This window comes from Erinaceus europaeus, chromosome 4 (assembly GCF_950295315.1).
Source record: "Erinaceus europaeus chromosome 4, mEriEur2.1, whole genome shotgun sequence".
Taxonomy (NCBI): domain Eukaryota; kingdom Metazoa; phylum Chordata; class Mammalia; order Eulipotyphla; family Erinaceidae; genus Erinaceus; species Erinaceus europaeus.
The window spans coordinates 102,653,152-102,666,527 of NC_080165.1; the positions used below are offsets into that span (position 1 = coordinate 102,653,152).

A 13,376-nucleotide genomic window follows, 5' to 3' on the forward strand; every position below is an offset into this window, starting at 1 on the left:
TTGGTGTCTGTGACCTCTGGGCTTCCCTTCTACTTCTTCACATGTCCATTCCTCAGTCTTTTTGCTTTCTGTCTTGCAAGTAATTCCTGGTCTACCAGACCACTCACTGGTATTCCTCTGGGCCCAGCCCAAACCTCTCTTAATCTATACTTGCTCCATAGGCCATCTTACCCACTCCCTTTGCTTGAACAAATATTAGTGCCACCCTATCTTACATCTCTGACACAGACTTCTCTGAGCTCCAGGGTTATAAACCCCATTCATTACTGCTACTTCAATAACTGTCACACATCTGAAAGGTAATCCGAGTCCCAAATGAGATTACCCTCTTTCCTCTGTAAATAGCATTTCTCAGTCTTTACAGGACATTGGAAATGCCTAGCAGAGTCAAGAAAGACTGGTGCCTACGTTCTATGTTCAGAAACTATTTTCATTGGTCTGGATATAGTCAGGACCTCAGGCTTTTTTTAAAGTTCGCTAAATGATGCTACTGTGAAGTTAGTAGCCTACTTCCTCCCAGACATTTTCATCTTATTCAAGAGTCTACTCAGTGGTTTAAGCCAGAGCCGGACATTTTAGGACCCCTGCACCCCCCCTCCCCAATCACTGACTGCTTCTGCCCCATCATTTCCAAGCAATCATGAATTTAGGAGATTCTAGAAATGCTAGTTTGAGAAATGCTGGCTTAAGGAAGGCAGATATGAAGTAGACTGACTCTCTCTCAAAAGTTAAACCAAAATGTGGGACGTGCATGTGCCATCAATCAGCTCCATGACTATAAGTATCAAAGCACATATTGAAAGCAACACAGAGAAACAAAGCTGAAGTGCTGGTGAATAAGAACACCAATGTGGTTAAGGTAAATGTATATGTAAGTTACCTTTCTGTTTAAATCCACTTGTCACCGGATTTTGACACTAGCAATGAAATGTGCTTGACTAACAGAGGTCCTGTCCCTCTTTACATGTTCCTATGGCATAATCTACAACTCTGTAACAGCTGTAGCATCTGGAATTATATTCTTCAAAGGACTAAAATAAGGGCTAAGACCATGTCTGTTCTATTCTCCAGGGTCTAATACAATGTGTAACATATAGCAGGTACCTAATAAGGAGTTAATTCAATGAAAGAGTGTATTAAGTCCAAAAGTTGGAAACATCAACTCCATAATATTTGGTCCATGTTTGTCTGACTCAAAGCAGATTTACTGTGGCAGAAACCAAATGTTAAAAAGCAGTCCCACCATTGCAGCCTCTCTGAATCCCTGACAGTGAAGACATTTTAGCTTATACACTGACCCAAACCACAAGTAGGTCTGATCTAAATGACAGTGGGGTTTCTGGATATAAAAGAAATCAAATACAGTATGAGTTGGTATTATCTAGCAAATATTTATCACTACCATTCTCAGTCTTCATGTCACCCTTAAAGAGTAACAAAGGACTGTTACACTGCTAGGGACTTAAGAAAGAGATTCTTTTAACCTTGGTAGGAAACATATATAGTGATTCAGGGCAAGAATCACACTCTACCACTTAGATACTGTGTACTGTTTTGTCAAGAAGCTATTCATTTGAGAGTAATTAGTAATAAGGTCTATCTAGCTTTGAAGGTCCTTAATATAATTTTCTACAAACAGAAGGTCATCCACCAAAATGTCAGAACACAATACACACACACACACACACAAACTTTTTATACAAATCTAATTCTAATTATGGAGAATTAGAAATCCCTTTAATTCTGGATATGCAAATAAGAAAACCGTCTAACTTATTTAACATTCCTAACAGACCAGGAAAACTCAGCTCTGTAAACCACTCCCCAGATCAGCTTATTACCTTACTTCTCAGGTACTTAGAAGGGCTTTTAAGATCAGCATTCAGATGTGAAATATGAATTAATTTTTTAACTCCAGCTTCCTTGGACACCTGAGCAATTGCGTGGGGAATCTTCACATATATATCCTCAAAATCAAAGTTTCTGGAAAAAAGGAAAAAATAGGAACCAATTAAAAGTACCCAATTTGCATGACCCAGTAGGCAACACAGTGGATAAAGAATTGGACTCTCATGTGTGAGGTCCTGAATCTGACACCCTGGCATCGAATACGCCAGAATTATGTTCTGGTTCTTTCTCTCTGAAAGAAAAGGAAAGAAAGAAAGAAAGAAAGAAAGAAAGAAAGAAAGAAAGAAAGAAAGAAAGAAAGAAAGAAAGAAAGAAAAGGAAAGGAAGAGAAAAAGAAAGAAAGAAAGGGAGGGAGGGAGAGAGAGGTCTCAGTAGAAGGGACTTGCTAATGTACTCAAGGATGTAGGTTTAAGCCCCCAGTATCCACATGCAAGAGAAGCTTCACAAACAGTGGAGCAGTACGGCAGGCGTCTTTCCTCACTGTTTCTTCTTCAACTTTATCTCACACGCTCTATCAAAATGAAAAAGGGCACTAGGAAAGGTGGGACTGTGTGGGCACCAAGTCCCAGTGATAATCCTGGTATCCAATAAATAAATATTTTTTATTGAAAAAATTAATAAAAATCAAACAAAAAACCCAGTTGATTTGGGATTTCAAAGTTTTCTGTGTGTTACTATACTATAGTTACTAATTCATAATAACTGAATGTTTAAACGGCAGTGGTTAACCTAAAGTCAAAAACTAATATATGTATTAAGCTATAAGTCAATATATAAGGGGCCACCGGAGGCATAATTATGGAGCAGCAGCTGTGCCATTTTTGCTCTCCCTGATCAACTAAGAAAAGCACCTGAACACTCAACAAAATTCTACCAGGATCTCTTCAAACTCAACAAGATACAGGTAAGTACAGAGATGTGTGGCTCATGGACAGAAAAGGGGTAAGGCTAAAAGGCAATATTCAAGGGTGGCTGGTGCTAGACTGGCAAGTGAGGCTCACCACTAGGAGGAGGAGGAGAAGGAGAAGGAGAAGGAGGAGAAAAAGGAGAAGGAGAAGGAAAAGGAGGAGGAGGAGGGGGAGGAGGAGGAAAAGAAGGAGAAGGAGGAGGAGAAGGAGAAGAAGGAGGAGGAGGAGAAGAAGGAAAAGAAGAGGAAGACGAGGAAGAGGGAGAAGAAGAGGAACAAGAGGAGGAGGAAAAGGAAAAAGAAGAGGAGCAAGAGGAAGAAGAAGGTGGAGGAGGAGGAGAAGGAGAAGAAGGAGGAGGAGGAGAAGAAGGAGGAGAAGGAGAAATGGGAAGAGAGAGAGAGAAAAGAAATATAAAGAGAAAACTGAATTACCTAAGTCATAGGTGAGTATAGATACATGTGGCTGAGGACTGAAATGGGGTGAGTGAAAGACTCCCAGGACTAAAAAACAAGTGTTCATAGACGGCAGGCACCAATTAGACTGGCAGCTAAGACACACCACTTCTGGATTCGAGTTTTAGCAACAAAAAGACTGTTAAAAAGAAAAAAAAAAACCCTAAAAACTCAGTGTACAAACTATGACTTCTTGAGTCTCCACTGCTGTACTGCTGCTGCCCCACAGAAGCTGGAACAGCAGCAGGGAAACCCTATATTATAAAAAATGAAGATAGAGTTCAGAAAACTCATGAAATCAAGTCAAGAACTAAGCAAGGTACAGAAGAAGAAAAAAAAAAAAAAAAAAAAAACCTCCCCACAAAACTGCAGGGCTTAAAGGACAATTTGAATGCCGTTCAGATTGAGGTAAGAGGCCTCAGAAGTAGACTTAACCAGGTGGAGGAGAGAATATCAACAATAGAAGATACAACCAACACACTCTGAATTTAAAACTCTTGGAGAAGAAAGGTTTAGGAAAAATGAAGCACTTCTCAGGGAAATAGTGGACTCCATCAGAAAGGTGAACATCAGGGAGTTGGGAGGTAGCGCAGCAGGTTACGCGCACATGGTGCGAAGTGCAAGGCGTTAAGGATCCAGGTTGCAGCCCCAGGCTCTCCACCAGTACATGAGTCACTTCACGAGCGGTGAAGCAGGTCTGCAGGTGTCTGTCTTTCTCTCCCCCTCTCTGTCTTCCCCTCCTCTTTCCATTTCTCTCTGTCCTATCCAACAACAATGGCCTCAATAACAACAACAATAGTAACTACAACAATAAAACAAGGATAACAAAAAGGAATAAATAAATATTTAAAAAAAAATAAAAAAGAAAGGTGAACATCAGGGTTACTGTACTCCCTGAGGAAGAAGAGAGAGGGGAGTAGAAAACATATTCAAAGAAATTTTAACAGAGAATGTTCCATACCTGAGCAATGCTCAAAATATAGAAATCCAAGAATGTGAATACACACCTAAGCTTTTGAATCCAAAATGACAAACACCAAGACATATCATAAAACTATCCAAAACCAGGGACAAGGATAAAACACTACAGGCTACCAGGGAAAGGCAGAAAGTCACATACAAAGGCAGAAACATCCGGCTTTCATCAGATTTCTCATCACAAACCCTAGAGGAAAAGAGGGAGTGGAATGGCATATTCAAAGTATTAAAACATTTGCCAGCCACAAATTCTGTGTCCTGCTAAATTAGACTTCAAGCACGAGGGGAAAATAAAGATTTGTTCAAATATTCAGAAACTGAAGGAATTTGCCACTACCAATTCTGCCTTTGCAAGAAATTCTGAGAGGAGTCCATTATGAAAAGAAGAGGGAAAAAAAAAAGAAGAGGCAAAGGAATCCCAACTTTTAATGTGATAATCAGTATTAGAATAGAATCGGGACCACAACAGCACAGAAGACCAGACACAAGAAAGCAAAATACAATGAAAATGTCCAATGTTGGTGAACCAAGGCCAACTTGAAAAAGACTCTGATATTGTAAGTTAGACATAACGTTCATAATAACTACAAAACAAATTTTAGTACTATGACAAACAGGAAACATATATACAGTAGGCAACACCATTATAGAAAGCCATCCACACAAAATAATAAACAGAAACAAACAGAAAAAGAGTCAACAAGAACATAGAACCTTGAAACAAAATTCAGAATGGATGTAAGCAAGCAGCATTTATCAGTGATCACCCTAAATGTGAATGGCTTAAATTCACCAGTCAAAAGATTCAAAGTGACTGATAGATTAAAAAGCAAGTTCCTACTCATGACTACAGAATGTGAGCTCAGATCTACAGGGATGCCAAGGTCACATAGGCTCTTAAGCTGAATATGGGCCCTGGATCAGGTCAAATCTATGGTGTTTATAATCAACAATATTTATACACCTTTCCCATATTTGGGAGCCATGTCATCATCTCCTCAGACAACTTAGATCCGCCTGCATATCAGATGTCAGGCTCAGGGAAACAAACAAACAAAAAACTAGTATAGTCATAAGCTCTTTGGAATATAACTAAAATAGGACTACTATCTACAAAACAGAGACCTTCAAACCTTCATATGAATTTTTCCAGCCTTCAGGTTCATGATTAGTCAACAATTTTTTGGCTCTATATGGTCAACCAGGTTCCAGATGCTAACATGATACCATACCCACATCCCTGGGCAGATGACCCTACCAATATGTCCTGGAGCCCTGCTTCTCCAGAACCCCACCACAGTACTAAACGAGAGAGACAGGCTAGGAATATGAATTGACCTGCCAATGCCCATGCTCAGCAGGGAAGCAATTACAGAAGCCAGTCCTTCCACCTTCTGCACCCATAATGACCCTGGGTCCATACTCCCCAAGGGATAAAGAATAGGAAAGCTATCAGGGGAGGGAATGGGATACTGAGTTATGGTAGTGGGAATTATGTGTAGTTATACCCCCCCTTATCCTATGGTTTTTGTCAGTGTTTCCTTTATATAAATAAAAATTAAAAAAAAAAAAAGAACTTGAAACATAAAAAAAAAAAAAAAGCAATACTCATCTATTCTGTGTCTCTAAGAAACACACATCCAAAAGAAAGACAAACAGAAGTTCTGGGTGACAGGCTGGAACAAGGTATTTCAAGTCAATAATGCAAACAAAAGGGCAGGAACAGCTATTTTATTTATTTATTTATTTATTATTATCTTTATTTGCTTATTGGATAGAGACAGCCAGAAATTGAGAGGATGGGGGAGACAGAGAGGGAGAGAGATAGGGAGACACCTGCAGCACTGCTTCACCACTCATGAAGCTTTCCCCATGCAGGTGGGAGCCAGGGGCTCAAACTCAGGTCCTTGTGCACTGTAACATGTGCACTCAACCAGGTACTAACCACCGGGTCCCAGGAACAGCTATTCTAATATCAGATAAATTAGACTTTCAGGCAAAGAAGGTGGAAAGTGACAGGCATGGACACTACATATTGATCAGAAGATCAGTCCATCCTCAATATATATGCTCCCAATATACATGCACCCAAATATATATTTAAAGTACTCACTGTCCTTGCTGAAGTGAGACAACAGCAACAGCGAAGTGTTAGTTGGAGACCTCAACACACCACTCACAGCAAGAGACAAATCATCATGACAAAAAATCAACAAGGACACAAAGGCTTTAAATGCAGTCATAGACTAGATGAAATTATCAGATAAATTCAGAATCTTCATCCCCACCCCCCCAAAAAGAATATATAGTCTTTTTAAATGCACATGGAACATTCTCAAGGACTGACCATGTGTTGGGACCATGTGAATATTGAAATCATAAAAGGTATCTTTTCTGATCTTGAGGGGGTAAAGTTAGAAATCAACCACTAGGGGTTGGGTGGTGGCTGGATGGTGGCTCACCTGGTTGCTCACAAGGTTGAGCACACATGTTACAATGTGCAAGGACCTGGGTTCAAGCGCCTGGTCCCCACCTGCAGAGGGAAAGCTTTGCAAATGCTGAAGCAGTGCTGCAGATGTCTCTGTCTCTCTCCCACTCTGTCTCCCCCTTCCCTCTCAATTTCTGGTTATCTCTATCCAATAAAAAAATAAACAAAAAAGGAAACCAACACTAAAATAAACAAAGAAACTAGCCAGACAGTAGCACACCTGTGGTTGAGTGCACACTCTACAACGTGCAAGAACCCAGGTTTGAGCCCCTTGTCCCCACCTACAGGGGGAAAAGCTTCACGAGTGGTGAAGCAGGTCTACAGGTCTCAGTCTCTCTCTCTCTCTTCCCCCTCCCCTCAATTTCTCTGTTTCTATCCAATAATATAAAAACAATATATAAAAAAAAAGAAATATATCCAAACTTTGGAGACTGAACTATACACTTCTAAACAATACCTGGATCATTGAAGAAATCAAAAGAGAAATTAAAAATAATTTGGAGAACAATGAAAATGAAAAGACCAACTATTGTGGGATGCAGCAAAAGCTGTCCAAAGAAGGAAGTTTATAGCAATACAGACCCATATCAACAAGCAGCGAATATCTCAAACAAGCTAACAATACAACTGAGCCAACTAGAAAAGGAGCAACAAAGAGGCCCAAAAATCAGCATGAGGAAGGAAATAATCAAAATCAGAGCAGAAATTAATGAAACAGAATTTAGAGAGATGATCAAAAAGATTAATAAAACCAAGAGCTGGTTCTTTGAAAGGATAAACAAAATAGATAAACCACTGGCTACTCTCACAAAAAGCAAGAGAGTCAACTATGACAAAAATAATTGGGGGGCCAGGTAATGGCACACCTGGTTGAGCACAAATGTTACAGTGCACAAGGATCCAGGTTTGAGCCCCTGGCCCCTACCTGCAGGGAGAAAGCTTCACGAGTGGTGAAGCAGGGCTTCAGGTGTTTCTCTATCTCTCTCCCTCTCTGTCTACCCCCCCTCCAATTCTTCTCTGTCTCTATCCAATAAAAAATTTAAAAAATTAAAGCATTTTAAAAAACAATCAGAAATGAGAGAGGAAATTATAACTAAAGATGGAAAGATACTAAGAATCATAAGTGGACATTATGAACATCTCTATGGAAATAAATTGGACAACCTAGAAGAGATGGATGCATTTCTAAAATCATACTACCTGCCAAGCCTAACCCAAAAGGAAACAGCTTAAACAAGCCAATCACTAGTTTAGAAATTGAATTGGTAATCAAAAATCTACCCAAGAATAAAAGTGCAGGGAGTCGGGCGGTAGCGCAGTGGGTTAAGAACATGTGGCACAAAGCTCAAGGACCAGTTAGGATATCCGACTTCAGTTTCTTAATCCAATAATATTAACTAAATACCTACTCTATTCAAGGCACTATGCTGAAGACTGCATGAACTATAGAGTTGACTAAGTCCCTTCAAGTCACTAGACTAGAGAATTTAAAAACATTTAATGAGTCAGCATGCTTAAAAATCCGTCAAACTTAAACAAACAAAAAAATGTGAATAAAATGTTTGTAGATCAACAGGATTAAACAGAACCCACACAAAGGCTTAAAAAAATGTTCAAGTCAGTGCTCCTGTTGCCTGCAGTCAGCAATGTGGAAAACAGATCTAGACCATTATCAGCACAAGAAAAACCTTGTGCAACTTGTCCAATAGATGTCCTACATCCTGGGTGGAAAGACACAACACCAGCCATTCCATCAAGATGATGACACAATTTTTACTGACTTTTTATGGACACAGTTTCTTATAAAAGACTGTCAGTTATATTTCGCGTGCGAGCGAGCACGCGTGTGTTGGAGAGAGGGTAGTCACTGGTATGCAAATAGTCAGAAAAGGCTTACTGCAGGACTGACAAGTGTCTCAACAACGTGACATCTCCACATGCTTCAAATGCATTCAAATGCCTAGTGCATTCCTATAAAACTCTAACTCAGTTTGTGTAGAGACAGGTCAAACTTACCTGGTTTCCCAATCTTTCCCAATGAGATTAATGACCACATTGCTATGCTCCACAGTTCTTCGGATAGAATCTTTGTTTCTCCCATTCCATTCCTAGCATAGCAGTTAGACAATCAGATGAAAATATAAAGGATTCACCATGACATCTAAAATTTCTGTAGCTACACTATACCCAAATCACAGCAAATTTCAAAATGTACTATCAGCTGTAGCCACAGTGCCATTTCATACATAAGCCATTTATTATGACCAAAATAGTTCTGAGAGCTCAACTTCCTGTTAACTCAATTTCCTGTTAACTCACTAACTTTTCTCATACTCATAACTCATACTCATAACTCACTAACTTTTACTCATACAACATAACTGGACTCATTCCTGATGGGGCATATCAACTTTTGTCTACACCTCAGACCCTACAAATCTGAAAGACATTCAGTAATCAAACTTCCTTCCTGAAATATATCCAAAGAAGTAATGATTATTTGGGATGTGGAAAATAAACTAACTCTTCTTTTAGCAGCAATCAGTTAAAAACTAAAGATAGCAGGACTAACTCTTAGTAGCAAACATTAAACAGGGGCAGTTTGTTATTTTTTGTTTGTTTGACTTTTTTTTTTTTACCAGACCACGGCATATCTCTGGCATATGATTGGAACCAGGGACTGAAAGTTCCTACTTTATTTTCTGGACAGAGACAGAGAGAAACAAAAGTGAGAGGGACAAAGAGAGAGACCTCTAGCACCATTTAACCACTCATGAAGCTTCCCCCCTGCTAGTGGGGGCCGGGGGTCTGAACCTGGTCCTTATATACTATAATGTGCACTTGACCAGATGTACCACACCCAGCTCCTCTATTTCTTTTTAACACCTTCTTTGTAATCTTAGATCTAATTATTTTGATTTTAAAAACTTCAAGACAATATTCAGAAAGAAATAGCCCTTCTAAAACTCCAGTTCAGCAAATTTTGTTACAAAAGTGTCTTTCTGAGCAATCACACAGGAACAAAGTCAGATTGCTGAGTCTTGCCCAAAGCAGTGACAGAGATTAAATAGCCCCAGACAATGGTCCAGAGCTCTCTGTGTTAAAAGTAAAGTTAAAATCACTTCAATAAGAATTTCTTAGGGTCAAATAATATATATATATATATATATATATATATATATATATATGGGTGAATGGAGTAGGGAAGAATGTGAGGAAGGGAAAAAAGAAAGGAGAATAAGGAGAAATAAAAGAAACAGTAGACCTGCATGATACTATGACAAGCTATAAAGTAAAAAAAGAAAAAATTATCACATATTGTAATCTGGTATATATTTTATACTTAGGGTAAAACTCAACTTAGATTGGCCACATCTCCAAGTGTTCAAAAGCTGCAAATGTACTTGTGTACCACATAGGAAAGCAAAGATCTAAAATAGTGTTAGTGATTTAGAACCTACCAGGTAAATCTAGCCTACAATCTAATTTTACAAATAAAGTCTTATTGGAACACAGACACTCTCATTCATTTACTTGTTCTCGGAGGCTGCTTTCTAGCTACAAAGGCAGAGCTAAGTAATTATGACAAAGATTATAAACTGCAATGTCAAAAATATTTGCTATCTTCCCCTGTAGTTTGCCAATTGCTGAACTAAAGTTTAAAGAATGCTCCATGAATAGAGAATGGCCTTGCCAATCCTTGCAATAGGATACAATTCTCCATTTAGAATTCTCAAAAATTGCTGCTTTGTTATTATGCTCTGTTCTCCTAAAAATGACGTTAGCAATCTGTACATGTCAACTCCGTAGTTAGGTCATACAGGCTCTTACCAGAAAGATAATCTGACCCAAGTCACCCATGGGGCGAAGGTGCATGAGGTCGTAGGTGTCACACCGATAGGGTATAATCACTTGTGACCCCATACGTCCTAGAAAATAAAGAGCAGACTGAAATCAGGATGGATGTTAACAAAATACAGATACATTTTATCACAGCAATGTGGAAGAATGTTTTAGTCCGATTATGGTATGTGAGTAGATGTCATGTTTAACAAAAAGCATATTCTGCCATGCTAGATTTTCAGGGACTCCTACTCCTGACCAACACCCTACAAAGGAGGCATGGGCAAGCTCTTAATGCAGATCAGATTAAAATTATATAAACTCAAGATGAGTGTGGTTAGGGACACTATTACAATGGAAAAGAATATAGTACAAGGCTTCTAATTAGTTGACTCTTGCAAGTGGCATTTGAGCTTAATGGATTCAAAGGGTTTGCTTACCAAGATGATTGACAACATAGCGGCCCAGGAATCCTGTTGCTCCAAACACAGTGGCCACAACCCCACTGACTGAGGAGCGTCCCCCTTTCCCATGAGGCATGACGGCATGATGAAGCTGACGCCAGGGTGGGCCATGAAACAAAGAGGTGGCAATCACAGTAATAGAAGAACCTTAAAATCCAGATCACACAAAAAACAACCAATAATATAAAAGTCACTATGAATACAAATAACTTTTCTTCCTAGAAGTTTGTAACTTTATTATGCTGTTATTATCTCATTAGTATAAATATGACAGCAATAGAAAACAAACTATTTCAACAAAGAGCCCATAGAACAGGAGGAAATATATGAAAATTAGGAAGTAGGGCTGGGGAGAGAACATAAAGGTTATACAAAAGAGCCTTATGCTAAAGGTTCCCAGGTGCCAGGTTCAATCCCCAGCACCACTGTAACCCAAAACTGAGCAGTGTTGTGGTAACTCTCTCTATCTCTGTATCTCTCTCTCTGGTTCATTTGCTTTTTTTTTTAATTCCTCTTTAAAAGAAAAGAAAACTAAAAAAGTAAATTTCTTGCCCTGTAGGATATAATTTGCTTAAGAGAAGAAATCACATTACAGAGAAAAAAATTAAGCATTCAACAAATTAACAGATTATAAATGTCTACAAAGTAAAAAGGGTTCTAGCATTTTTTTCAAGCTTGATTAATTTATTTCTAGGAGACAGAAAAGAATGATAGCAACCAGAGCACCACACGGTTCTGACAGGAGGTGCCAGGGATCAATACCAGGGGCCTCGTGCACACAAACCTTGTGTTCTACTACTGAGCAGTCTTGCTGACCTTGACAATACTTTTTTTTATTATTTATTTATAAAGAGGAGACACTGACAAAACCATAGGATAAGAGGGGTACAACTCCACACAATTCCCACCACCAGCTCTCCATATCCCATCCCCTCCCAATAGCTTTCTTATTCTTTATCCCTCTGGGAGTATGGACCCAAGGTCATTGTGGGATGCAGAAGGTGGAAGGTCTCGCTTCTGTAATCGATTCCCTGCTGAACGTGGGCGTTGTCTGGTCGATCCATACTCCCAGTCTGCCTCTGTCTTTCCCTAGTAGGGTGGGGCTCCGGGGAAGCAGGGCTCCAGGACACATTGGTGGGGCTGTCTGCCCAGGGAAGTCTGGTCGGCATCATGCTAGCATCTGGAACCTGTGGCTGAAAAGAGAGTTAACATACAAAGCCAAACAAATTGTTAAACAATTATGGACCTAAAGGCTGGAATAGTGCAGATGAAGAGTTGGGGGGGGGGGGGGTGTCTTCCATTTTGTAGATCGATAGTAGGCCTATTTTAGTTATATTCCAAAGGGACAGTGGCTACACTAGTTTTTTTTTTGTTTTGTTTTGTTTTCCTGAGCCTGACATCTGATATGCAGGTGGATTCAAGTTATTGTCTGGGGAGATGGTGTCATGGCTGGAAAAGGAACAAAAAGCTGGATCAGGGAAGACAGTATCTCCCTAATATGGGAAAGGGGTATAAATATTGTTGACCATAAACCCCATCAATTTGATTTGCTTTAAAGAAAAAGAATTTAAAGAACAGATTTGCATGTGGAGCAGCATACATGGGAGCCGGGCAGTAGCGCAGTGGTTTAAGTGCAGGTGGCACAAAGAGCAAGGACCGGCGTAAGAGTCCCAGTTCAAGCCCCCCGCTCCCCACCTGTAGAGGAGTCGCTTCACAGGCAGTGAAGCAGGTCTGCAGGTTGTGTACCTTTCTCTCCCCCTCTGTCTTCCCCTCTTCTCTCCATTTTTCTCTGTCTTATCCAATAACGATGACATCAATAACAACAACTACTACAACAACAACAATAAGAAACAACAAGGGCAACAAAAAGGAAAATAAATAAATAAAATTTAAAAAAACACATAGGCAAAGTGGGACTGAATAGTGCATGCAATAGTAAAAAGCTTTCTGAAACTGATGACGAATACAAAATAAAAACGGTGTAGTCTGAAAGTAAATAGCCACCAGTTGAGAATATTTCTTTTTTAAGGATTGCAATTCAAAGTTAATATAAAGCTGCTGGAAAACACATAAAAATGATGGAGTGAAGTGACTGAGAAAAGACTTTCTGACTTTTAGAATGATTAATAGCAAGGTGTTGTTGCACACTGTTTCTTTACAAGAGATTCAGGTTTTAGTACTAGAAGAAGCCTCAAAAGTTGTGTGTCAATATCTACAGCTTCTCTAGCAGGTGGGGAAAAGGCTATCTGAGCTCAGCCTACATTTCTGGAGGATTGGGAAACTTACTAGAACCTGTAGCAGTCCACACGAACTTGAGACATTCTATCAGAAGGTT

At 39.5% G+C, this 13,376-nt stretch overlaps 1 protein-coding gene across 1 annotated transcript in view; it reads right to left on the minus strand.

The window, feature by feature from the left end:
- NDUFA9 (NADH:ubiquinone oxidoreductase subunit A9) overlaps positions 1-13,376 on the minus strand; it is a 41,925-nt gene that overhangs the window by 22,439 nt on the left and 6,110 nt on the right. The window contains exons 2-5 of the mRNA XM_007527825.3: positions 11,018-11,188; positions 10,566-10,663; positions 8,751-8,842; positions 1,842-1,983 (exon numbers count right to left, since the gene is read on the minus strand). Of these exons, the coding sequence (XP_007527887.1) occupies positions 1,842-1,983; positions 8,751-8,842; positions 10,566-10,663; positions 11,018-11,188 (503 nt within the window). The remainder of the gene's footprint in view (positions 1-1,841; positions 1,984-8,750; positions 8,843-10,565; positions 10,664-11,017; positions 11,189-13,376) is intronic.